This window comes from Passer montanus, unplaced genomic scaffold, assembly GCF_014805655.1.
Source record: "Passer montanus isolate IOZ18808 unplaced genomic scaffold, ASM1480565v1 scaffold60, whole genome shotgun sequence".
Lineage (NCBI taxonomy): Eukaryota > Metazoa > Chordata > Aves > Passeriformes > Passeridae > Passer > Passer montanus.
In genome coordinates, this window is record NW_024371038.1 from 1,450,213 (window position 1) to 1,475,600 (window position 25,388).

General features: G+C 45.5%; 1 protein-coding gene across 1 annotated transcript in view; it reads right to left on the minus strand.

The window, feature by feature from the left end:
- Positions 1-23,277, minus strand: part of DDAH1 (dimethylarginine dimethylaminohydrolase 1) — a 55,842-nt gene extending 32,565 nt beyond the window's left edge. Inside the window, exon 1 of the mRNA XM_039727184.1 lies at positions 22,884-23,277. Coding sequence (XP_039583118.1) covers positions 22,884-23,189 — 306 coding nt within the window. The 5' untranslated portion in view covers positions 23,190-23,277. The remainder of the gene's footprint in view (positions 1-22,883) is intronic.
- Between the last annotated feature and the right edge of the window lie 2,111 nt (positions 23,278-25,388).

Sequence of the window (25,388 nt, forward strand, 5' to 3'; positions counted from 1 at the left end):
TCTCTCCATCAGAGAGGCTCATAGCAGTGTCTTAATTACTTGTTTAGGAAGGATGTGACATGCTCCAATTTAATACATTTAGCCCTTCTTAAAGCAAATGTAGAATTAAGCCTCAGTATGCACTTGACAGATCTCTTAGCAACTAGAGTGCAATCAGCCAACAATGGATGATTCACAGTTTTAGCAAGAGTGTGCAGAACTGCCTGCCAAAAGTCTGAATAAACTCACATTGCTAGACACTATGGTAAAATGTACCCTGATCTCTTTTAAACTATTATATCATAGAGGAAAGTTGAACTGCATGCATTCCAGCAGCTTGCCCGAGTCTGGAAATACAATTGAACTGCGACATCTTGATTTTAAGAGAATTGAAACTTTTTGGTGGTGATTTTCACTTAATTAGGATAATTGTACCTTTCAAGAAGAACTGTTCAAATCTATCAGTTTGTGTAAATAAGGGATGACTTCTGTTTCCATTGCTCTGAAATAGGATGAGTCTGGAGGATGCTAGTGGGGGTAGTCTGTCCAGAGTCACAGTGATTAAAAAATGGGCTTAATCTCACGCCCACTGCTGCAGGGGCCACTGGCATGTGAAATATTTAGGGATCTCTGTGCAATCCATGAGTCAGAGGGGAATAGCAGGAAGGACCTCGACAGAGTGCAAATATCCATCCTGACTCATTGCTATCCTCCCTTTATCACCCTCCAAGGCCCAGTTGAGGATCAGGCTGCCACAGCAGAGACAAGATTGTTTGTACTTCTACAGCCAAATTTCTGTCTTCTTTGACCAGTTTTCACTCCAAGGTTCAGATTTTCCTCTGGAAGAATTTCCTCTCTGGCCTCCATGTGACTATCTTCCTACACAAAACCAGACTCAAGCAAATCCTTTACGAAATACTATTGAAAAAATAAACAAAACTGGTAAAGCTCTGCTGGGATTAGGCCCAGACAGAGAGGGCACAGAGTGACACAGGGTAAGTCACTGACTCTCCCCTTTCAGCTACAAGCATGAGTCATGAGCAGAGCTTTTCCTGTGGCACACCAGACACCAGAGTGAAACCCCTTGTGAGTAACAGTGCCTGTCCCAGGAGATGGGGACAGCCCTCCCCTAGCACCCCACTCTCAACTTAATGCCATTACAGCAAAGGGTCCTTTGGATCTCTGTCACAAACTTCAGCTCTTATCATCTGAGAAGCTTTTCAGTCTATTTTATGGTGATTGAGCCATTGCATCTGCTCATATCTCATATTTTAGACTATTTTTCATCATCCCTTCCTTGAGACATCAATACTGACAGCAGAAGAGAGCTGACACTGTTATCTTCCTACTTGAACCGCCTCAAGCTGCCACTCTTGGCACCCACCAAACAAAACTCCATTTCAAAATACACACTTCCTAGTCACCTTTCTCTGCCAGTTTTTTCAGTAGGCCTTGTTCTGTGGTTCTCCCTTGAGGCAGGGGACAACCTGGTGCCATTCAGTGGGAGCCTCACCCGTACCTTCCTCCCAGGCTCCACACGAGCGCTGTGACCCCTGGTCCTCACAGACCAGGCACAGACCCAAGACAGGAAACACTGCTGGGTGCTAAATCTGCTCAGCACTTGGGCAATGTGCCCTGGCAGCCCAGTGTTGCCCCAGCCCCCAGCAGACTGGGGATCTGTCCTGGAGAAGGCAGGAGCCTTGTTCCGGCAGCCTGAAGCAGCCCTTTTCCAGGTACAGCAGATATGCTTGGCCAAGTAAGCAGCTTTCTTTGGCGCAGTAGTGTGTCACCCAAGTTGGTTGGCAGAATTCACCTCTAAAAAGAGGGCTGTGGTTAGGGAAAAGAATTTGAACACATTGAGCTCCATGCTGTCTTTAATACTAGGATATTCACAGGTTTCTGCTCATATGGGCTGACAATCCTTTAAAAGCAAAATGAAGGCAGCGGGAGAGGTACTGTAAAACTTGGGAAGACACATCAAGTGCAAAAATACCATAGCTGAGAGTTTCTGTAGACGCACAAAGACAAAAATTAGGCAGGTAAGGAGAGAAGCAAAGTGGAAGGTGCTTATCCATTTATTGCTTTTGTAAAGAGAAGTTTCCTATCGACAACCCTCACTAGACGAAACAGCTTAGGAGATTTTTCCATCCATTTCCATAAGGATTAGATCAAAGGGCTGAAAAGAATGTGAGCAACAGGGGGAGCTGGGGCACAGGCGCCTTGGTCGGGGAGTCACAGGTGGCATTTTGACCTCAGTGGAGCAGCAATGCAGTCTGTGCCAAGGACTACCAGCACTCTCATGTCCCATCAGCTAGAAAAAGCGCTGTTGTAGCCAGAAACAAAATACACCAGGGACTGACTTTGCCTCTGCTACGAGCAGACTATCATCTTTTGCTTGGAGGGAGGCAGATGGGATATAATTCCTTCAATCCCTGAGTTGCTCTGCTGTAGCTCTTTTGGGAGCTCTGCTACCACCACGGCCACAGCGTGTATGTGAGTGTATTTGTGCTTTGGGGAACTTGATGTTACTCAATGGCTGACGTAAATCCTGCGCTGCACAAGGCAGCAGAGCAGAATTCCCTCGCTCCCTGTTTTACCCTATAAGGGCATTCCATGATGGCGCTGGAAACCTGCGCCTTCGCACAGATTTTCTGCAGCTGCTGCAGCACAGCAAAGCCAAGCCCAAGTTTGGATTCTTGTGTGTTGTGATAATCAGCTGGGGTTTGGAAAATCCTTCAGAAAAAAAAAAATCTAATGTTCTGGCAACTTAACAAAGCTTCTGAAAAAAACAGCAGTTTAACATCTGGAACAAAAATATTCTGAGGAAGTCCAAGACCAACACAGCACAGAACATTTTCCCCCCATAACTGTTACTGTACAGCACTTTCTTGTCCCCAGCTCAGTGAAACTGGAATGTTTGCATCGAGATGCTGAAACATTTTATTGGAAGTAATGCCGGAAGGTAGAAAGATAAAGAGCTATTCATACACTTGAACATTTTTTCAATTTTCTGAGTTTTGCTTATTTTTATTCCTGAGCCATGAATTTCCTCAGTCTTTTAATGCATCTTAATCTTCATCAATATTTAACTCTGCAGCAGAAATACTGCATACCTTGTTTTCCCATTTAACTTGAGAGTAGAGGGGTAAAAAAACATCTATGGAAAGAAGAAAAACAGCCAGTTCTAACGGAAACGACTTTTCCTTTTTCCACAAGATGTCCTGGAATAAAGTCAAGGAGAAGGATGAAAGAGAAAGGTGGGCAGAAAGAACACCATGCTATTTCTGAGAATTAGCTACAGTCATCATTTAGCACACTCCTCTTCCTACTTTGGAGTCCCAGGTTTAAGACCTGCCTAAGATCAAGAGCAAAAATATTTCTCAAAGACAGGCTTAATTCTCAGCAGACATTAGCATGTATGAGCAGTTCCCTGCAGTGACATGAAACGAAAAGAGCCCCACATACACATAATTATATAAACTATGTATACATCTACACATACATATGTGCCTATGAGAGCCTTTCAGATGGGGGTGGGGAGGGTAAGTGAACTTTCACAAGCTGTGAGATGTCACATAATTTTCATTGTTACCTGGAACAGCAAGTTCCCATTGCATACAACAGACAGTCTGTAAGAAACTGCCCAAGACAGAGCACAACTGATGTAACCCCATGCTAGCAGAGATGCACCACATGTCATTGTCACTGTACTATGCCAGAGCTTTCAACAGAAAACCACTATTTTTGTGTTTCCTTTACCTCTAGCTGAAATCTCTATGTTCAGATCACTCTGAAAAGTTTCAGATATGTAATTTTCTAACTGCCCACTCTTCCATGGAGTGGCACCTGGAGCAGCACTTGTGCCTGGGACACTGGTAGCTTCCATTCATCTGGTTAAAAAGAAAATTAAGAAAATCTCAGAAAAAATGTATGACAGGTTAAGCTTTCCAACACAGAACTTTCAGTGTTGGTTATGAAATGCTACATGGTCATTCCTTGAAAAAAACAGTGGTGCTGGTCTTTGGACAAGCTCATGCTCTGCCCTCTAATCCAAATTACTGGGGACTTGTGCTACACAAAATCAGACCCCAAATACTGACTGTTACAGCATTAAAAGTAACATGTCACCTATCAGAACCCAAGAGATCCTAAGGCCCCTGAAGAAACTGTGAACACCCTCAGCTCAGGCAGAGAAACTGGCTGTGGAAGGCTCAGATTACAGAACCAAAATATAACTGTGTCTCTCCATTCCCAATTGCAGCTGATCTCCAGTGTCACATCAACAAACACTTGGCACATAAAACAACAGCTTTCAAGTGCCCTTACAAAAATTAATGATTCCTCCCCAGCTCAGGAGTTTCATTATTTTGGGATAGACAGAAAATGGTGCATCCCTGCCCTGCTGACCCAGTCAAGGGAAGCTACAGGTGCTCAGCCCTGCTTAAGGAGAGCTGGCAGGGGAAGCCTGGCCACCAAATGGTGGCTTGTGCAGGCAGAGAACCAAAGCACCTTCAAGGGTGCTAAGGAACCAAGTGAGAGCCACAAAGCTCATGTTAGAGAAGAACCTGTGCCCACTGTTTTGTCTGCTTTGAATATGGAAGGCTATTCAATTAAACAAAAAACCTCAACAGAGAGAAAGAATTGGGATCAGGAGTAAGTTGGTTTTCAGTGGGCTCCTTACTGAATGCCAGCTCTCACCAGCAATGGTAGGCTTTCTGATGCTTAGTTTGTTAATATAAGATTTTCCCTCTTGATCAGACCAAACAAGATGATCAGGCACTTCAGAAAGAGTACAAACAAGCTTTTTAATTGCAGCCTTGAATTTTTTTACAGGCTCATGAGATTTATAGCAAAATGCTCTTCTCCAAGTTACTTGTTCCTCTTTTCAAATATAAATAAGATCCATACAATCTTCTTTTTCAAGCAAAGAAAAATCCCTAACATATGCCCCTCTGCTGCCAAACAAGACATAACTGTTCATTGCTGTCTTGGGGCAGCAGATGGATCTACAACTTAGCATGTATGGATGCTCCAGTGGCACCACTGCCCCATCCAGGGGAATTCTATGAAGCTTTTTCCCTGTGCAGTGCCCACCACCACTAAGAATCCCATCACAAAATGTTTTCAGTGGTTTTGGAAGTGTTTGTTGGTGAACAGCTAGTAGACAAACCATTCTTTTCCCCATTCACAAACACAGTTGTGATACAGGGACAAAAACTAAGCCAAGGAGTTAGTGTACAACCAGTGCTCCTGTTGCAAACTCAAGAGCATTATTTTATGGATTTCCATTGTCCATCTTCTGGGTTGCAAACCCTACAGGCTTTGAAAAATGCTGCTAGAGCCCATCCTCTTTCTTCTGTCTACAATAAACCTTCTCAGAAAGCAGCAGACAGTGAGAGGTCTACTCTTTATGCACAGGCAGGGAAAGTACATCCCACAGATCACACCCCTCTCTCCAGGGCCCCAGACACACACAGTGACACTTCACTATCCCTCCCATTCTGCCCCAGCTTCAAACCTGCATATTGCTGCATTTTAATCCCACAACTTCTTACCCCATTTTAGCTACAGTCAATCCCTCCTTTTTGGCAGCTGGCTGCCCAGAGGACAATTCTGTGTTTCACTGTTACACTACACAGAATGTAATGAATCTTTAATTAAATGGGCTTGATGAGGAAAGTCATTCAAATTAGGCTTCATCAGCAAGACAAAACCCCAGCTGTCTTTCTTGAAGGATATAATGAAGCACAGTTTCAGCTACCTGGAATCCAATTTTAGCACTGCAGAACAAGAGTTCATAAATCCAGCATTTGTTAGGTAAGCAGGGAATGGCTGACAGTGTTTAAGATCTTGGACACTTTTCTATCAGGCACACTTTAAGCCATGCAGCTTTTATGGCAATTCCTTCATAAACCAGGAGGTTCTAACAATGTTAACAGGCTTAATGCAACCACAGGCAAGAGTGCAAATGATTTCACAGGGCTTGTCATTTGATCATCCAGTAAATTACAGAAAAATGGTGCAAGCACCCTGGAAAAGGCACCTCTGGGAAGCTTATTGTAGCTCCACGGAAACGGAGTAAATAAAGCACACATCATCAGCACATCCTCAATGTGCTTCTCATCCCTTTAGCATGAAAGCAACACTGGGAGCTTCTCTTGTTTAACTTGCACAAAAGGATTCATGTGCTCGGTGCTGAATGACTCTTCACATTGACTTCAGTGGAAATAAGCTACCCTGGATTTCAGAAGAAAAAAAGCACTAACAGAAAGTTAATGAGGTACAAACCAGGTTATGAATGGACCAAAGAAAAAATTCTCCTAAAGCTATTTCCTGCCCTGCTGTGATCGAATACACGCCTTTTAAGGGCTCACCTTACCCACCCTCCTGCCTTTCCTTAAGCAATGCTTTATTCTATCCCAAGACTTTCTTCACTTTTCTAATCAGTTTCCATTATGTCTTTTCTCTTTAAAGTCTCCCACTGTTACAGCTCCACGAGGAGCAGTAATGCTGAAATCGGCAGCCCAGACTGGCTACAGTCTTTTAAATAGTCTTGAAATGGAGCCAAGGTGGAATAATTCTGCTGGTCAGGGGGTTTAAACTCTGGGACTCTTACTGCAGTGCCGGCATCCCCGCTCCTGCCAAGGCAGCTCTGCACACAACAACATGGAAAGTTTCAGAAGAGAGTCTAGCCTAGGGGAAGAAAAAATTCCTGACCTGCAATTTTTAAGAAGGAATTATGAACCAGAGGGCTGGATCTGGCCCCCTTCAAGCCAGAGGGAGACCCAAAGGCAGAGCACAGAGGCAGACCAGTTCTGGCAGAGAAGCACTCAACCCATACAAGAGTTTTCCCTATTTCCTCCTCCACTGCAAGAAAGAGGGTGATGCAAGTTTGCTTCATGTATTCACTCCTTGTTTTTATGTTGAAAACCACTACCATGCTGCACACACATACTACACTATCACTTCCAATGAACCATCTTACCTTCCTTCAAATACTTCTCTCAACCACATTCCCACCTCACCAACTCACACTCACAACCAGCAAGGCTGAGAGCTGGCTGGCAATCTGATGAGACAGGCTCTCACAAGAATTTCCTGCTTCTGGTTCAGCCAGACATACTGCAACAACAGACACTCTCGCAGTATTCTGGCACCCCTACTCCTTGTTCAGGCCAAGACCCAGGAATGCAAGTGAAAAAAACACTTTTTAATTTTTAGAATTTTAAAATAGCTCTTCCCTATGCTGCCGTGGGTGTCTGGTTGGCTTCCATGCTCAAAGGCTGCTTCCACTGAGATTAACTGAATTTGGAAACTACAGTGCTGAAGGTATGACCAAAAAATTTGCTTCCCAGAAAACAGCCTGGGACACCACCACAGCAGGGCGGGGGAGCAGTTTGCTCCAGAGAAGCAAATACTATGGAAAGAACAAATAACTGACCCTCCAAGTACACTGAATTAGGTTTTCCACGAGCCCTGGGATACTTCCAGTAAGCATTTCAATAAAGATGACCTAGCTGGGGAAAACTGCATAGGAGCCTCAGGCAAGACCTACAGATCTGTCATGCATGTTCCTCAAAGTGCTGCTCATGATGAACTAAGGCAGCCAGAGTTTCCATATTTGCTGGTCTCTTCTATTGAATTGCCATGCAAGCCTGCACTACAGCTGGACAAGGCCATTCCTCAGCGTGACTAATGTCTCACACTAAATATTTCAGACACTTGTAGGCTGCTGCAGCTCACACCTGTACTTCAGAGGACATTTTTCAAGGTATCACTGCTGGACCAATGTAATTCCCACTGACATATCAGCTTGGGAAAAAAGCCTTGCTGAAAATTCAGAATTTGGGTCACATACAGATGCACTCAAACAAATACCTTCCTCTCATCCCAGGTCTCAGTTTGCAGCAGATAGAGTCTGGATGTACGCCCATGCTACTGGCATGAGGTAAAGACCAAGGACCTGGCACCTTTCAAGAGGGGTGACCCTCAGACATTCTTCTTGTTTTTCACTGAAAATGCAGCTTCCTACAGACTGTGCTGATACAAGCAGCAGTCAAGATACTGTCAAACACCTTTCCAACCTCCAGCATGTGATTGCATGCTCCTCTGCCTCGTGCTTAGCTTTCTTACAGTAGAAAAAACAGTGGAAGTGGGAGCAAGACCACTTTTTTTGAAAAATGAAAATGACACTCCTAGCATATAGGAAGCTCATATTTTTATGATGAGTTTAGAAACAGAGTTCAAAATTTCCCAATATGAGATTTTAGAGCTGGTTTGGGCTCCTAAATCCTGCACAGGGCTCAGGAGTAAAGAGCCTGACTTTCAGAAGTGCTGAGCCTGTCCCTGCCTCTCAGGGCTTTGGCCACAGGTCAGAGGACACGTACCACCATGGTGTGAGCTGCTATTCAGGCATGTTAAAACACTTTAAAAGCATTGTGTTGATGATCTCATCGACAGGAGTTATCACTCATGCCTCTGTCTGTTACTGCCTTGCACCAGACAGGGTATGCAAGACAAGGAAAGCTGATTTTGACAGCAGTCACCCCCTCATCTCCTCTGGGAGTGCCTTCCCAAAAAGCTAAATGAGTGCATCCATTTTCTACCAGGTATAAATGGGCAAACCTACAGAAAATCTCATTATGAGAGCAGTCAACACATACAGGAGACACATCAGATGCTTGGTGTATCAACAATGACGTGACAGCTTTCCCAGCCCTGGAGAGAATGCAAAAAGCAAGGGGCAAATTTTATCTGTTCTTTAAAGATCTACACTCCAAATGGATTTAGCATGTTCTTAAAACTAATTGCAGGATATATTTCACATTGCTACATGCTCTATTTAACATTACTATGGATGTGAGCTCTATTGTGCTACTAACCACATGCTTTCACAGGCACCACACTACAGCCCAAAATCTCCTAGTCAATACTGAAGGCTAAGAAACCCTTTAAAGCTACAGCCACATCTTAAACATCACACTACCTCAGACTTTCCACTAGTGAAAAACATGACCATGAGACCAGCTTAGAGAGATGCTAAGTAAGCAGACACAAGGGAGGAAGGAGTTTAAGTGCCTTAAACTAGTAAGACTGATTACAAGCTCTACATTAAGCACTGGCATCTTGCAGGATTGAGCCCCATCTACTTACACACATGCGTCATAAGCACAAGCCTTACAGTCAAAAGAAAAAGCCCCTTCTCTTGGAGGCTAACATAATGTATAGAATACACACCAATTGCCTGTTTTTATTCTTTCACTCCTTCTGGTCTGAAAGCATTTGCTAAATCTATATCCACCTGCCCCATACTCCTTCCTACTCCAGTTCAGGCAATCAATGCTTGCACTTCTCTGATGGACGCCTCTCTAGGACGAGTCCCATACCCTATGCCTCCTACTAGAACCACAGCTGCAGCTCATTCCAAGTGTTACCATATTTAACATGACTGTCCATGTGTATTTTGCAGGACTAATAAAATTAAAATGGGTTTTCAGTACTTTTCATACAACTCCCAAGAAGTCCACTTTGTGACCAGCATAGCACTTTGTGGCATATGTAGGTTTATGGTGAATCTGCTTTCAAGAATGCAAAACAACACACTATTTTTAGACACAGTATCAGGGTTATATAAATCTGAATAAGACCTTACACACTGCATTATTAGCAACCCTTGGTTTACATTCCATCCAGAAGAACACAAACCCATCTCTTAAGAAATTTTAGGAAGTACTGCTGCATGTTAGAGGACTGGCAGATCTTTAGAAGTTCCCATTAGGCTTCCAGTTTGTGTGCAGCAATCTTGTATAGAGGGTAAAGAAACTAAGAAAAGTGGAAACTAGGTTAAATTCAGAGAAGCCTGGTGCAGAATTATAAGCAGTGCCTTTAGTCCTTAAGATGAAGCGTGGACAGAGCACATTTTTACTGCACAAAAGCTTTTGGCGGTTTCTGGTGGCTGCTGACATCTGTGCCAAAGTTCCCCTAAGGATGGAGAAATGAGAAGGATAAAGTCATGCTCAGGAAATATCAAAGTCAGGCCATGAAACAGCAAGCCCCAGGAGAGACAGAAATGCTTGCAGCTAGCAGAGGGGATGGCCATGGGAGTATTTTCCCATCAGTGCCACAAACACCGCTGCCTTCGTTCAGAGCCTGGATAACAGACATCTTTCTTTGTTTCACTTTCCCCTGCATTCACTTTTGCTACTCCCCAGTCAACCTGGGGAATGGCCAGGACACAGAGCCACAGCAATGTGGGATGCAGCAGAGCCACAGCTCCAGCTACTGGGTCAGGCAAAACTATTGGGAGGGTTACTGCAGCCAAGTGACAGGCACCAAAGCAGAGATGCAGCACACGAGCCCATCTTCCCTGCCCTGGAACACCTACGGGACCAAGGCTCTCATCACCCCAGTTTGATCAGGGCATCACTGATGTCATCAGTCCACACAGGCTGAACACAATGGGTTGATGTCTGTGAAGACTTTGGAAACACAGAAAAATGCTCACCATCCAAGCCTGGCCACACCAGCCCTAGTCCTGCTCCTGCAAAATCTCTCCAGTCAGCCCTGCACAATGCACAGCTGGTTTGATGCTCTCCTGCCATGGCTTTCAGGCTGCTCCTGGCATTATCTCAGACACAATGAGATGCCACTCCTGGCAGCCTGCCATTCATCAAACCCACCCAGAAATGGCTCTGCTACTGCCATTTGCAGGCATAAAAAGACCAGCAGTTCTAGTCAATAATTTGTGATTGGATTATGCGTGAAGCCAGAGCATAAGGTCAGAAGAGAGTGGCACCTTTTCCAAATGGCTCCTTGCACCCAGAAAATGAATACCTATTTCCCATTACTAATGCTGGTGTTTTCAGGTTCATTTAATCTATAAAATGCTATTCAGGAAAAACCTGTTGATAATTTCCACAGCACAAATTGGCAGACTATCAGCTCCATCAGCTGTCCCACAACAAAATAAACTCAAAAGTCCACAGGAGACTCTTCTCCCTGGCAGCTTTCTGCAAAGGCTTTTCTAGGACACTCTCTTCCATAACATTAAGCCTTTAAGCCTGAATCTCAATATATTATACCTCTATTTGCCAAGCATTCACTCCTAGGCCTTTCTAAGAATCATTTTGCAAAGCTTGGATGGCAGTATGTTTTCACAGCTGATGTGGAAAAGCTAGAAACAACATTTCCCAACGAGAAATCTCTGCTTTACAAAGTGTGCACTGTTTCTTTGGCTTAATCTGACTTGCTAAGGGCGGGGGGGTGGGGGCTGCAGAATTCTTTTATACTGTTGACATAAAATATCTCTGACTGTCTTCATGGTGGAATCATTCCATTTCCTACTACCTCTTCTAGGATGCACAACCTGAAGCAGGGAAGAAAAAATAAATCAACATCTGATCACAAACCACCCATTGCCAGTGCTAGTGATGGCCCATCTTATGCCACTGGACACCCTGATTAAGCCTGAACACAAGTCTTCCCTTGCCAGGTGGGAGGAAAACACCAGCAAGATCTGTGCAAGGTCAAGACAGGGCATCTGCCTCCCAAACAGGCAGTGCTTGGAACAACTCGTGACCTTCAGGATCACAGCAAGCGACTCATAATGAGTCTGCTAAACAGCTATCAGTATCACAGCTTATTCATAATGCATGAACAGCTTAAGGGGGTCACAGAGACCTGTATGTCCCAGCAGCCTGACTCCAGCAGTGGCCGGTACCGGCAGCTTAAGGGAACAATCACAGAGAACAATCACAGAGTGCTGCTGTCTCCAGTTCATCTTCCCCAGCCTATTGGAAGAGGCAATGCACATATTTCCAAAGCCAGCTATCGCATCTGGATCCAAGAGTTAAAACAGCTATTGATGGATCTCTCTTTCATAGTTGACATCCAGCTGTACTTTTGCCCCCTCCCACCCCCCAGCCTTGCAACATCCTGGCATTGACTCTGACAGTTCAGTTGTGCACTGTGTTGCAAAGAACTTCCTTCTGCTGGAACCTGCTGCCTGGGTATTTCTCTGGATGTCATTTTCATACTGTGAGTCCCAGTTCATTTACTCTGTACCATTTGAGATATTGTAGAACTCTCCTATTTCTCCACTCCCCAAGATAACTTTGAGCTGAAGGCTTTTATCTAATTAGTGTTGCTTCATCCAGGAACAGTCCTACACTGCAGCAAGGTCTTCTTATCCATCCACATGCCTTTTCTGCTTATTCTACATTTCCAAAATGGGTAACTAGAACCTCACACAGCACTTCAGGTCCAGGTGAATAATCAGTTTGAGCCAAGTCAAGAAAATGGCCTTTCAGCAATGCTCATTTAGAAGGGACTGTCCTAAGCCAGAGTTCTCTGGTCAAGGCAGGCTGGTTGGTTTATTGTGTGACAATCAGATCACATTCCAGAATAAGATGAAGTTTAACAGAAACGTTTGCTTTAAGGGTCATAAAAAATAAGAGATTTCTGTATGGCAGTGCAGAAGCTCCATTTTGTATGGATTAGATTTTCCCAGTTGGACTTGCCAGCATCAGCAAAGACATGGCATCCTGTATGATACATGAAGTGCTGACAAGGGCTCTGCCCCATGCAGACAGTCAGGTCTCTCCTTTCTTTGACAGTGTGCCTCTCCTACACTGACTTCTGCCTTGACTTTTCCTGCATTGGTGGTGGTGGGGCTACTTTCTGTTTCCTTCCTTGCAACCACTTCAGACCAAAGGGATCAAGAATTATTGGACAAATATCAGTAAGGCCAACACCAGAGTAGTGTCTGCCTGATTTCTTTTGGAAACCCACATTAAAACCAGCTTTCTCTGGACACATTTCAAGCTGCTGCAGCCAGAAGGAATGTGGAAAAGGGTTATGACAACCCTGTGCCACCTTCTTCTCTAACACCCTCTACTCCAAGAAAGCATCATAGTTTGAAGTTTCTGAATACAGGAGTATTGGCTACAGGCATCACCAAAAAACCACCTTGCAAAAAAACCCAGCAAACTTTGCTGAAGACCTCAGTGAGACCTTTCTACTGGAAAATACATGGAAAATACATGCATTCCATTCACGTCATCCTCCATCACTATCTATTTGTGTCTATCAGCTCATTTTTGCCTCTCAGGAGCATTTTTGCCTCTCAAGAGCTCACTCCAGCTCTTGCTAACACGGGCACAAGTATTTCCATTAGAGTCTTTTAGCAGATTCAAAGACGTGAACAAGTGTATTAAACTTCAGCAAATACCTAGTGACTAGCAATGGCCATGCCACCTCTCCTCTGTAAAATGTTGTAAGAATGTGAGATTCATCCCTTTTACTATTTCAAGCACAGTGATGACAGGCACACTCAGTACTTGGGTAGCTGAAATGCTTCAAAGCACTTTTGTTTGCAAAATTAACTCCTATAAGACCACTAAACATCTCTACTTCTACACAGAGGCAAGGTCTGCAGTTTACCACTAAACATTTAAATTATTTTTTAAAACATAGCTTGCTTCTTCTGAAGAGCAGGCCAAAAACTAGCTCTATCTCTAAAACACTTGTCTTTCTAGCCTGGATTTGCATGGAGATGACAATCTCCATGGCTGCTGGCCTGCAGCTCAAAGGACATCAACCACACTGAAATGCAGAGACATTTGCACAAGCAGGATTCTTACCCGGCAATATCGCCCTTTCTGAGATACAGGATTCAGCTTCCTGACAGCTCTTGCATTAAAAGCCTCAGAAAAAGCAAAGAGAAATGCAAAATCAATCACAACACTGTCAACAGCATCCAATTATGCATCAGTTTTGTTTTGCTTTGCTTCAGTGGCCAGCTGGGACTGAACTGAGATAGATGATTTCATCTTGCCAGAGAACTTCAGTTGGCATCCGGAGACAGGCGTGGACAGCCAGATCCTTTACTATGAACATACATAATGAACCCTCCAGAAACAAATTATCACAATCGTTTCTTAAAGATGATGCCAAATACTGAATCTCTATTGACATGAAAATGAGATCTGCAAATCTTGAACGAGCTGATTTTTATCTACTTGCACAGTTTTAATACTGACTCAGAGACAGAAAAGCAGCACATCAGAGTGGTCTAGATGATCACTGGCCTTGGATGAATGCAAGACCTGACTCAGGTACATCTCAGCCCCAAGACATTTAGCTTTTTTTCTGGAAGACAAACTCCTAATACTGCTATAAAAGGGGTAGCAATAAAAGATATTGTCACCTGATGGTCTGGGTACATAATTTATCTTACCTACAACTGTGACTGACCAGATCTGATGCCAAGAGTGAAGCTCTCTTACACCGTAAGTTTGATTAGGGATATGCTTCTATAATAAATACCAAAAAAAGCAGAATGGTTTATTTTTCAAAGTGATGAATGATGAGTAATTACTGACAGTAATGACTTTCTTGATAAGAACACATTTTCTGTAGCCACAACCTCTGGTTGGCATGCCTGCCATAAACAATGACTTCTACACAGATGTGCATGTGTACTGGTGTAACTTATGATTAATGAAGACTTTTGTTTCAGGTCAGCATTTAATGATCAGGTCTACATTTTTGATCCAGCACTATTTACTAGGAAACTCTAAAGTTAAAACTTGCTATACAGTCACTTCCCACAGGATCCTCAGCAGAGTCGTGCTGAGCCTGTAGCAGAGGCAGAGTACCTGCTCCAGAATCACTTCAAAATAACCAGTAATAGTGGTAGAAATTAAAGTCTGCATGTTTATTAAAACAGAAAATATCTGTGCTAAGATCAGCCAGGCTTGCTGAAGAGTTGCATGTCCCAGTCACCCCACCAAGAGGGATGACGGGAGACAAGAAGTTTAAGTGCACAACTCATCAGGCAGACTACACTGGGGATGTTATAAACCCACCTTTGAATCTTGAAACCACAACTCCAAAAGTGACTGTGGTCAACTAGTTTTGGCAATGCTTTTAAGTAAGGCAGTTACAAAACCAAAAACAAACAAACCAAAATACACAAACAAAAAACTACAAAACATCAGCTATTTAGGTTCATTTTCAAAGTCCAAGCAGAAAGTTCTTGGGGGAGGAACAGGGTAGCTCCAAGCCATATGTATAAGTCAGAGCACAGCAAAGGATCTTTTTACTTGTGGAAATGCTTATGGTTATTTGGAACCTTTAACCACTTAGCATTTGCACTGAACCATAAGCTCACCAAGGGCTGTTTATCACAGCTAAAGGAACCGTGATTAACAAAGTACAGAGGTTGACATCAGGCTTGCACAATAATAATCAAGTGTCCACAAGAGATTAAAAAACAGGCATTTAATTTGGGTTCTGACTTTTTTTAATCTTCTGGTCAGCAACTGGGATATTTCTGAGAGTCCTGACATCACAATTCAATAACAAGGTCTAAATATGGCTTCTACTAGAAAAGCATGAAACCCAAGCTGCTCCTAGACTGTTCTTAAAGACTGTTTTACAGTTCTATAGATAGAAACCAAATATAATGAATACAGTCCACTTATATTGATCTGACTAGAAGCTACTTCCTAACATTTTCATTAAATAGGGGATCACAGAAGCAAAATTGAAAATGAAAAAAAATATAGTTCTTGGCATAGCCACTTCACCCAAAGTGCAAGCCTTATTAATGCAGGGTCAGAGCTACATCAGCAATGAACTTTAAGACCAAAGAACCACATGCCCAATCCAAAAGGCATCACTTAAACTGTGAAGCACATGATTTTCGAAACAGTCTGCTTCAGGAGGCTAAAAATTCTTATGTATAGTGATAATTATGTTGCCTCCTGGATAAAGTCTACCCAATGTTGCCTAAATGAGTGGGTTTTTTTCAAACTTCTCAGTACTGTTTAAGAAGCACATGATTTTCGAAACAGTCTGCTTCAGGAGGCTAAAAATTCTTATGTATAGTGATAATTATGTTGGCTCCTGGTAAAAGTCTACCTGATGTTGCCTAAATGAGTGAGGTTTTTTTCAAACTTCTCAGTACTGTTTAAGAAACTTCTCTACTGCATGCTTTTCATTTAATTTATATACTGATAGAGAATACTCTGAAAATTAAAGCTACTGGTATGATAAAAGAAAACACTGAAGCAGATTCTGATATGAGTTACTTCACTGCCTTCTGTAACCCATGATGGGCATCACCCACCATCCTGGAGAATTTCTCCAAGTGACACTAACTTTGTAGAAGATCATTACATTTGGGGTTGCCAATTATAGGCCCAAGGAACAACCAAATCCCACATGAAAACTCAGGTACGCATCTTATCTGAAGTCTGGCTGGTACTTCTTAACTTGTTGTCAGAATGACAGAAAAAATGCTGACAGTACCTTGCATGCTTTCACTCTAATTTGTAAGGTTAGACAGAGAACATACTGAAAAAGACAGGCTACAGGAGTATGCATATATGGCTCAGTATAAAATGGAAAAGGTATTAAAAAACCCACTCTAACAAGAAGGTGGAAAGGTATCTAGCACCATCCCTAATTTTTGTCAGCCTTCATGTTTGCCATGTTTACTTACCTGCTGTTTTAAGTACTATGCAATTACACTGTGCTTTCTGTGATAAGTTTTCTAGGTGGAACACCAAGGTGGTCTGGGTCATCAAGGGTAAAGCACAATAAGGATGTGCAAAGGGGTCAGTGAAAACATCAAGGACGGCCACAAGTTGTGTGACAGTTGAAAGAGCCATGAATTATTTAAAATGGTAATAAAACATTTAATCTCTTGTTTCTCTAGTGATCAGCCAGTGCTAATCCTCCATGGAAAGGAGACAGATTCCTGACAGTGCCAGCTCAACCAGGGAGCAGAAAGCCAAAGCCTCGCTAAGCTCTGCACCCACATGACTGACAGAGCTGGGTGGGAGCACATTGTCACCCGAGCTGGGCTGCAGGGAGGGCCCTGCCCTTCCCCAGGGCCGGCCAGCAGCACTGAGCACCCCTGTGGGAGGGTGCCCAGGTACAGGAGCTCCTCTGCCTGTTTCATCCAGCTTGGAGGTGCTGCTGAGGTTTAGTCAGCTTGTGCACAGCATCAAAACTGCCACCATAAAGGAAAAAAAAGGCCACTGACATGACAGAGGAGACTCCCTTCTGAAGGGAATCAAATGCAGACCAGACCCACTTGCTAGGGAAGGCTGCTGTCCCTCTGGGGCCCTGGTTAAAGATGGAAGAGAAAGCTTCCTCCCCTGATACAGCCCTCAGACTATTATCCTTTATTGATTTTTCAGGTGTGCAGCAATGAAGCCCCAACAATAAGTCTGAGGGCAACCAACAGACCTCAGAGCCTTGGGACAGCTGGTTATAGGATCAGGAGCACAAGCAGCATTCCCCTCCAGCTTTGTAACTGCAGGGAGTGATGAGTGCAGAAACAAGAGAGCCAGCAGATCAATACCTGGCTCTGAGCCTGGTGTCACCAGCAGAATTTTTGGGGTTTGACAATGGGTAGATTTACACAACAGCAGGCCTGCTGGAGACACTTCTCTCTCCCTGCAAAGGAGTTAGCAGGGCTTATTGACCCCTAGATTTTTAACTAGTTTTAAACTAGATTTGAAGATAAAAAGAGATAAAAACCAGGCTAACTAGAGATAAGCCTGGGGGCAACACACCAATGTTTGAGGGATGGTGTGCTTAGTGAGGCTGCTGAGACAGCCATTTGCTGTCTCACTGCAAGCAGGGGATGCAGATCCATGTGGCAGCAAAGGGTTACTGTTAAGTCCCTCTGGATATGGTGATTGTGAACAGAGAAGGACTGGTGAGTGATTTGGTGGCTGAAGGCCACCCTAAGGACAGAAAAAATGAAATAATTTTTGATTATTGGTGAAATTGGCCTGTTTAAGGGACTGGTTGATAGGATCCCTTGGGAGGCACTACTGAACTGCCTGTGGCTAGGAAGGCTCTCCAGAGGGGTCTGGACGGGCTGGATCAATGAGCCAAGGCCACTTCTATGAGGTTCACCAATACCAAGTACTGGTCCTGCATTTGGGTCACAACAACCCCATGCAGCACAACAGCCTTGGGACTCCAGAGGGGTCTGGTGAACCTCATAGAAGAGCCAAGGCCACTTCTATGAAGTTCACCAATACAAAGTGTTGGTCCTGCATTTGGGTCACAACAACCCCATGCAGCCCAACAGGGTGTCTGGAAAGCTGCCCAGCGGAGAAGGACCTGGGGATGCTGGTTGGCAGCAGCTGAACACAAACGTGAGCCAGCTGTGCCCAGGTGGCCAAGAAGGCCAATGGCCTCTGGCCTGTACCAGCAATGGTGTGGCCAGCAGGAGCAGGGCAGGGATTGTCCCTCTGTGCTCAGCAATGGCTACACCTCGAGTGCTGGGTTCAGTTTCTTCTCAAACCTAAAGGATTCTAAAGGCTCACATGTGTATGCTGTAGAACAAAACCCCCATAACCTAATTAAGTTTAGGAGCCCAGCAGAGCCTTAAATCTCTTTCTCCTGAGCCTAGCTTTTCTATTACTTTGAAACAGACATCATTAACCTGCAGAACCATCTATACCTACAGAGAGAGTGGAAAAAGTGTCTTGCATTTAGCAGCAGCTATGCTGTATTACCTCAGTGCATACAATACATAAATAACTTAGTGAACTCTTTTTACCTTCTGGTTTTTTTAGAAACTCCTACATCCTGGTCAGAGAACTATCCCTGCAAGCAGCCAGCTGCAGTTGGGACCACGGGCCAGTGTAGGCTGTGGCTCATACACAGCCATGCAGAGGCCCTACGGGGGGGACAGTGTGGCAGCTGAGGGTGCTCAGCACTGAGGAGCAGGTTACCTGGCCCAGCACAGGATGGGCTGTCGACAAAATCCTGCCACACAGCAAGTAGATTTGGGAAGAGATACCAAGAGATGTTGAAAAAGCAATTAGGTGGTTTCTCCAGTTCTTGTTGAGAGGATGGGATTTGACAAACACAGTTCTTGGCTGCTCGTTCTGTCCCTCACTGCTGAAGGACAGCTTTCCTACACCACATGAACACAGCCACAAGTCCCCAGTGCGTCTTGGGGGTGTAGGGAGCAACAAAAGTATTGGGCAGAAGTTTTCTCTTAACCAAGGAAGGAAATACACTGAGCTCTTCTGCAGCAGCTCCTGTAGTTTTCCCAGCACCAACTAATTCTCCATTCTCTACTTGGCAGCTGAGAAGAGGCCAGGTCACTGTGGGTGCATTTTGCTGAGCTTTTGGGTTTCCATCTGTCTGCATAAGCACAGAAATGGTGGAAATGCTGTTCTGTGCTATCCCAAGCACATTAAGACAACTTAGGCAGCAAAAGCAATGTGCTGATGAGGGCTCTTCACAGCAACTAACCCTGCTGTATGCAGAAGGTGACGTTGAGAGTTTATATAGGAGGAATAAACAATTGAGAACATACTGCTGGAACAAAAGGTGCTGGAACTGGCAATCTGATCAATGATCACAACATTTCCACTGGACTTACTCAACTTAAGCATCAAGTGCACTGGTGACTGCACACAGCTAAATACCAGTTTAGACATATTAGCAATCTACCTTTGGCTTACTTCAAAAGCCTTTACCTTTCTGCCAAATCAAAACTCCACAGAAACTATGAATTTTAAAGTAAGTTCAGAAGCTTATAACACAGAAACATAATGCCTTGAAATAAGTCTGACTTGCAAACAAATCATTAAATGCATGACTAATTTTTCTACTTTACTAAAAAAATACTGGGCTCTTTCCCAGCACTGCCTGAACATGACCAAATTTAATTCAATTCTTTTTTTCTCCTTACAATAACTTGGAGCAGGAACAGACATAACCCTAGATTTTATTTTGTTTTGTTCCAGACAGACAATCAGTAAAGAATCCAGTGTTGCTGGGGGAATAAGCAGTAATATCTATAAAGCCTGAAAGCTCAATCAATGCTATTATAAAACTACTGCAGAAATTTGTCTACTGCATAGTGTTACCGTAATTGGTGACAAGCCTTCTTAATAAAGAGTCTAGTCAGTGGAAGAAAAAGCTGTATCTTTCTTGAATACTGCATTATAGGTTTTCAGTAGCATGAAACAGGGGAGATTAAGACAGTGCTGCTCAGTTCATGCATCTGGCAGACAGTTTATCAGAAGGCACAACACACCTGAAACAGCACTGCACCAGCTGAGTAGGCAACCACGCTGTTGTGTTTGGGATGCACCTCAGTAATGCCCAGTGCTCTTCAGTTTTCCCTGGTCTGATCAGGCTTCAGAGCTCAACCTACCACATGGCTCTTTGGCAGGCTTCCTGGACACAAACCCTCCCTCTATTAATTACTTGCAGAAATGGTGCTCTACGACCCTGTTTCACTCATCCTTTCCTTCTTCCTCTTCCCCTGCCTGCTCTGGACAAAAATACATCTAACAGTAAGACAAGTCCAGCTGAGTCCTGCCTTATAGGGAGGCTCAGGTCAGGAGTGCATGATCAGGAGCTGGGCTTTACTGGGTTAAGCCAAGCATACGCCAACTGTACTGCTAAAATATTCATGGGTTTGCACTTATGTTACATAAAAAGAATAAGAGATTGCAGTTTGAGAAACCAGTGCTTACGTAGCCTGCATCTACCCTCTTTCCCTGTCACCCAGTACAAGTGACAGTGCACTGCCACAGTCTTGGTTCACTTTCATAACAGCCAGCTGATGTAGGATCCTTCCTTTCCTGGGGCAGCACTTTGCACTTGTCCCTGTTCAACCACGAGATCTCCCTGGGTCAGCCCCTTTCTCAGCCTGGTAAGGACCCTCTGCACAGCCTAGACCTCAGTGGCATCACTTCTCACCCTTGCCCCAGTTTGGGGCCACTCACAGCTCAATAAAGATGCCCCAATCTCCTGTAGGTCACTGACAAAGGCAGATTTGACAGGACAGATGGTAAGAGAGATCCTGCAGCAACATCACTTGCCACCAGACTCCAGCAACTATCTCAATGGGGAATTCAGAGACTGAACATAAACCTCAGAAAATTATCTTGGGAGGCTTCTGACAGACTCACTGGGGTTGGCAGGAGGGCCAGCAGCAGGTGCTGGGCTCCCTCAGGACAGGGTGCCCACATATCTCAGAGCCTGGACTGCCTGAGCACCTGTGGCTGGTACCTCCAGCACCACAGCTGGAGGCAATAAGAGCAGAGAGGCTCTGGGTACTTTCTGGGGGCTCTATGAAGATGACATTATCATAGACGTTTGCCAAGATGTCCAAGGCACACACAGCCACAGCATGAGAGCTCTGGGTAGGCATGTGTGCATTCCAGCTTTCTAAAGCCTTTGCCATTTCACTGTTTTCAGTATGACATCCTGGTCACCAGCTACTCCACCTAGGCACCCCAGCTAAACAAAGCTGACAGTAACCATGCCAGGAAGGGGAGGATGCCTTGGGGAGGAGAGGGATCAGGAACAGGCAGGTAGCATCCCGCAGAAATGAGCACCTTCTCCCCCCTTCCACAAGACACTGCTGTAACAATGTTACCAGGAGGAAGAATTGTTGTAAATAAGAGTTAAATGTTCAGACAGGCACTACACTGCAGAGTCATGCATTGTAAAAGCTTTAAAAGGACACTAGTTTAATTATTTTTTTCGGTTTTACTTCATAGAAAACTCAAGGGAGGGATTGCTCCATCACTCAAGAACACTAATAACATTCAAATTATGCCTGAAATCTCTGTCTCTCTCTTGTTTCTGACTCTACCTGGACAAGTCACTTATGGAAAGAAGTAAATCCTTCCTCCTGAAGGGGAAATGGTACAAATGGGAGCAGGACTCAGAGCTACATATCAGCGTGTCATGGGAAGGACCAGTGAAAACTCACTTTGGCTAAGAAACAGCTGCTTCTGAGAGTAGCATGTGGCAAACACTTTGGTGCTGTCACCTTAAAGAGCATTCAGGAGTGTTACAAGGAGTAAATACACATGGTTATGCACAAGAAGTGCACATGTGCAAGTTGTGTGCACTACACCGCTGGGGAGAATTTAAGAAAACTTTGTAATTGATAAGAAAAAGGCACTTTGTAAAAACCACCAAAACCAAGAGGAGCTATTGCTGTGCTAGAGCTAGTGGTCTGTCCCACAGGCAGAGCAGCACAGGCCTGTGGATCTCACAATGCACTATGGTACCGATGATGGGAACTGAAAGAGACATGAGATGGGTTACATTAAAAGATACTTTCAGGAAGGCAGGCTGTCACTGCTCATTGAGAAGATAACTGGGTGGCACTTCAATGCATGCACTGCCTGATGAAACTAGTTTATGAATGGGCTGAAGACATTAAGAAAGTACTAAGAAGATCCAAAGTAAGGGTGTGCATCCACCACACCTCTCTCCAATGGCCTGTGTCCCCACACATGCAGGGGCCTGCAATGTTGCACAAGGAAGGCGGAATCAAGTTCAAGGGCATTAGGGCTGACACCAAGCACAGCAAAACACACACCAGCTCTGTGCACAGGCCAGTACATACAACCATGGCAGGCACCGGTGATGCACTGCCTGGGGCTGAGCCCGGGTTCAGCGCGTACTGAGTATGGGGTTTGCGGACTGGGCAGGGCTGCACCGTGCTCACGAACCCGCACAAGCCGCCGGAGGGATCGGGCACGCTGACACGGGGAGAAAGCCCGCACGCCCCAGAATGGATGAGTCATACTTTACACGGTCTGTTCACTTGTCTCCAGGAGAAGCAGCGCTCTCCACTAAGCCCAGCACGGCGGGCTCGGCTGCCGGCGGCGGGCACGGGCTGAGCCGCTGCGCGGGGCCGCTGCGGCCGAGCGGGGCTGCGGCTCCGAGCGTGTCCCCGCTCCGCCGCTCCCGCCGGGGCTGGGGCGGGCCCGGGGACACGCCCGACGGCGCGGCCGGCCGAGCTCACCTGCGCAGGCACGGCTCCGCACAGCACCGCACCGCTCCTCACCGCACCGCACGGCACCGCACGGCTCCGCACCGCTCCTCACCTCCTTCCGGCGGCTGGGCGCGCCCGGGCGGGTCAGCAGCGCCGTCTCCTCGCAGACCACGGCCACATCCTCCACGAAGACACAGTCGGGGAGGCTCTCGTCGGCCGGCAGCTCCAGCACCTGCAGCCCCAGCTTGCCCCGCAGCACACCCACGTACAGCTGATACTCCCTCTCCGCGCGGGCGAAGTCAACCTCGGGGCCCGCCGCGCTGCGCAGCGCCTGCCGGCACAGCGACTCGGGCAGCGCCCGCACCACGGCGTGCGTGCAGCGCCCGAAGGCGGCGAGGCCGCCGCCCAGCCCGGCCATGCTGCGCGGCGGGGTCGGCGGAGAGGGACGGGGGACGCGCGGCGGGGCCGGCGGAGCGGGATGAGGGACGGCGGAGCGGGATGAGGGACGGCGGAGCGGGATGAGGGACGGCGGAGCGCCGGGCCGCGCCATTGGCCGCCGCCCGCGCGGCGCCGCTTACCTGTACGGGCGGGCCCGGCCCGCCCCGCGTGTGGCCTGAGGGCGGCACGGCCCCGTCCTGTGCGGTGGCGCGGCTGTGCTGACAGCGTTCTAACCCCGCGTCCAGGCACATTCTTTTCAGCTGGGATGGGCAGGGGGAAGGTTGATGACCCTCGGGCTCGAGGGTGCCTTGGCTTGGCCACCTGCGAGCCCTTTGCCGCTGCCTTCTTCCCTGGTGGCACAGCTGAAGACCAGGCGGCTCATGTGGGTGACCAAAGGAAGAATATCCCATGACAAGGACAGCTGCAAATACAAATCTTAAGGAAATGAGCCCAGCCGACTCTGCTGTCATGGCTTTCTACAGGGCACTCACCGGCACAGCGTGTCCTCCTGCTCCACTCCTTCACACTGTTAAGGTTTCCACCTCTGGAGAAGTTGGGACACCGCTGCTGTGCTCCACCTCTGCCTCAGGGGCTGAAACGACGAGGATTTCACACACTTCTCCCTAAACAAACGCCTCCCTCGGCTTCATTTCTGCAGTTTTACCCTGGCTGGAGGTTGTCCCGGAGGAGGGCCAGCCCTGCCAGAGCACATCTCTGTCTCCCGGCAGTGGCGAATGAGTCTGTGCCGCACCTCCCGCCACAGGCACCATCCCCGGCACTCAGCTCCTGCTCCCAGCCCACCCAGCGGTCTCCAGGGTTTGTCCTCACCTGAGCAGACAAGAAAAAAAGAAGGAATATGAATTTTCCTTGAAGCTCTGCTTTTGCTGGCAAGGCATTTGCAGTGTCCCTCTGGTCATGGAGGGGACCCCACTAGCACACAGCTCTGCGCTCCCCCTTCAGAGCTCAGACAAAGCCCAGGCAGCTCCTTGGCCATGCTGTCACAGATATCTGCAGATGTTCAGCATTAGGGAATGGGGTTAACGAACAGCACAAAGGAATACCAAAGTGTGTTTCTAAAATGGCAGCTTACTAGATTTTCATCTGCATTTTCCACACATTCTCCAAATATTCTGTAAAGGTTGCTTGTACTTAATGTGCATAGGCACAGTTATTTGAATAACTTTCATTCACTGAATAATGTGCAAATATTACTTTGCTTGAACAAATGGACAGGTAATTGAGTTGACATCATGTAGGACATTTCAAATTCTTAAAAAAACTCTACAAGTAGTATCATACTGCATCTGGTACAACATGGACACCTTCCACCATTGTTAAAGCCTATTTGGGTTTATTACATATTTAGGATATAGCCATTGGCACAGTTTGGTTTTCTTTTAGTTGGCATCACTTTTAGCCAGAAGAAAAAGTGCTCCTACCCAGTAATTTTGAAACTTGCCAGGGTTTCCTACAGCCAATGGATTGGAAAGTTATAGTCAATACAGATATTTTTGACATCTGCAATCACTTCATGTATTTTAAGTGGTGACAATTTTTAGATCTCACTGAAAGCACAGGATATGCTACACTGAGATCTCATACACACATGACATGCTCTCTAGGACAGTGAGGCACAGTCACCAGTCCAGCTCAGTGTCCCTGGGAGCTGGTCAGGTATCACATCTGACAGCTCCTCAGTAGCTTTATGGGCAACAAGGCTGGGGAATCTCTTTGTGAGACAGTGCTATGAGACAGTGCATGCTAGGCACACAGCTGTGTGTTGGAAATACGTTTCGTAGCTGTTTAAACAAGGTTTCAGAACTAATGACTACCGTAAAAAAGTCATCTGTATTCCAATAAATGTATAAAACTGCACAGTTTAAATACAAATTAAGATCTGTTTTCTGATTGTGATATTGTTCAATTATTTATGGTGACTAGAAAGGCATCATTAACAATCTAGAACAGATGCACCCAGAGCAATATTGTGCATATTTATAATAAGATTATCAAAATATCAGTTTATGCACAAATTAACGTTACAAAATACAATGTGTTCACATAGTCTTAGGGGAGTGCTGTTAAAATTCATCATATGCAGTAATGCAAAATAGATCAGCTACAGGCACCAACATAGTATTTAAAGATTCTCTACCTTGTTGAATATCCAGTATTTTCC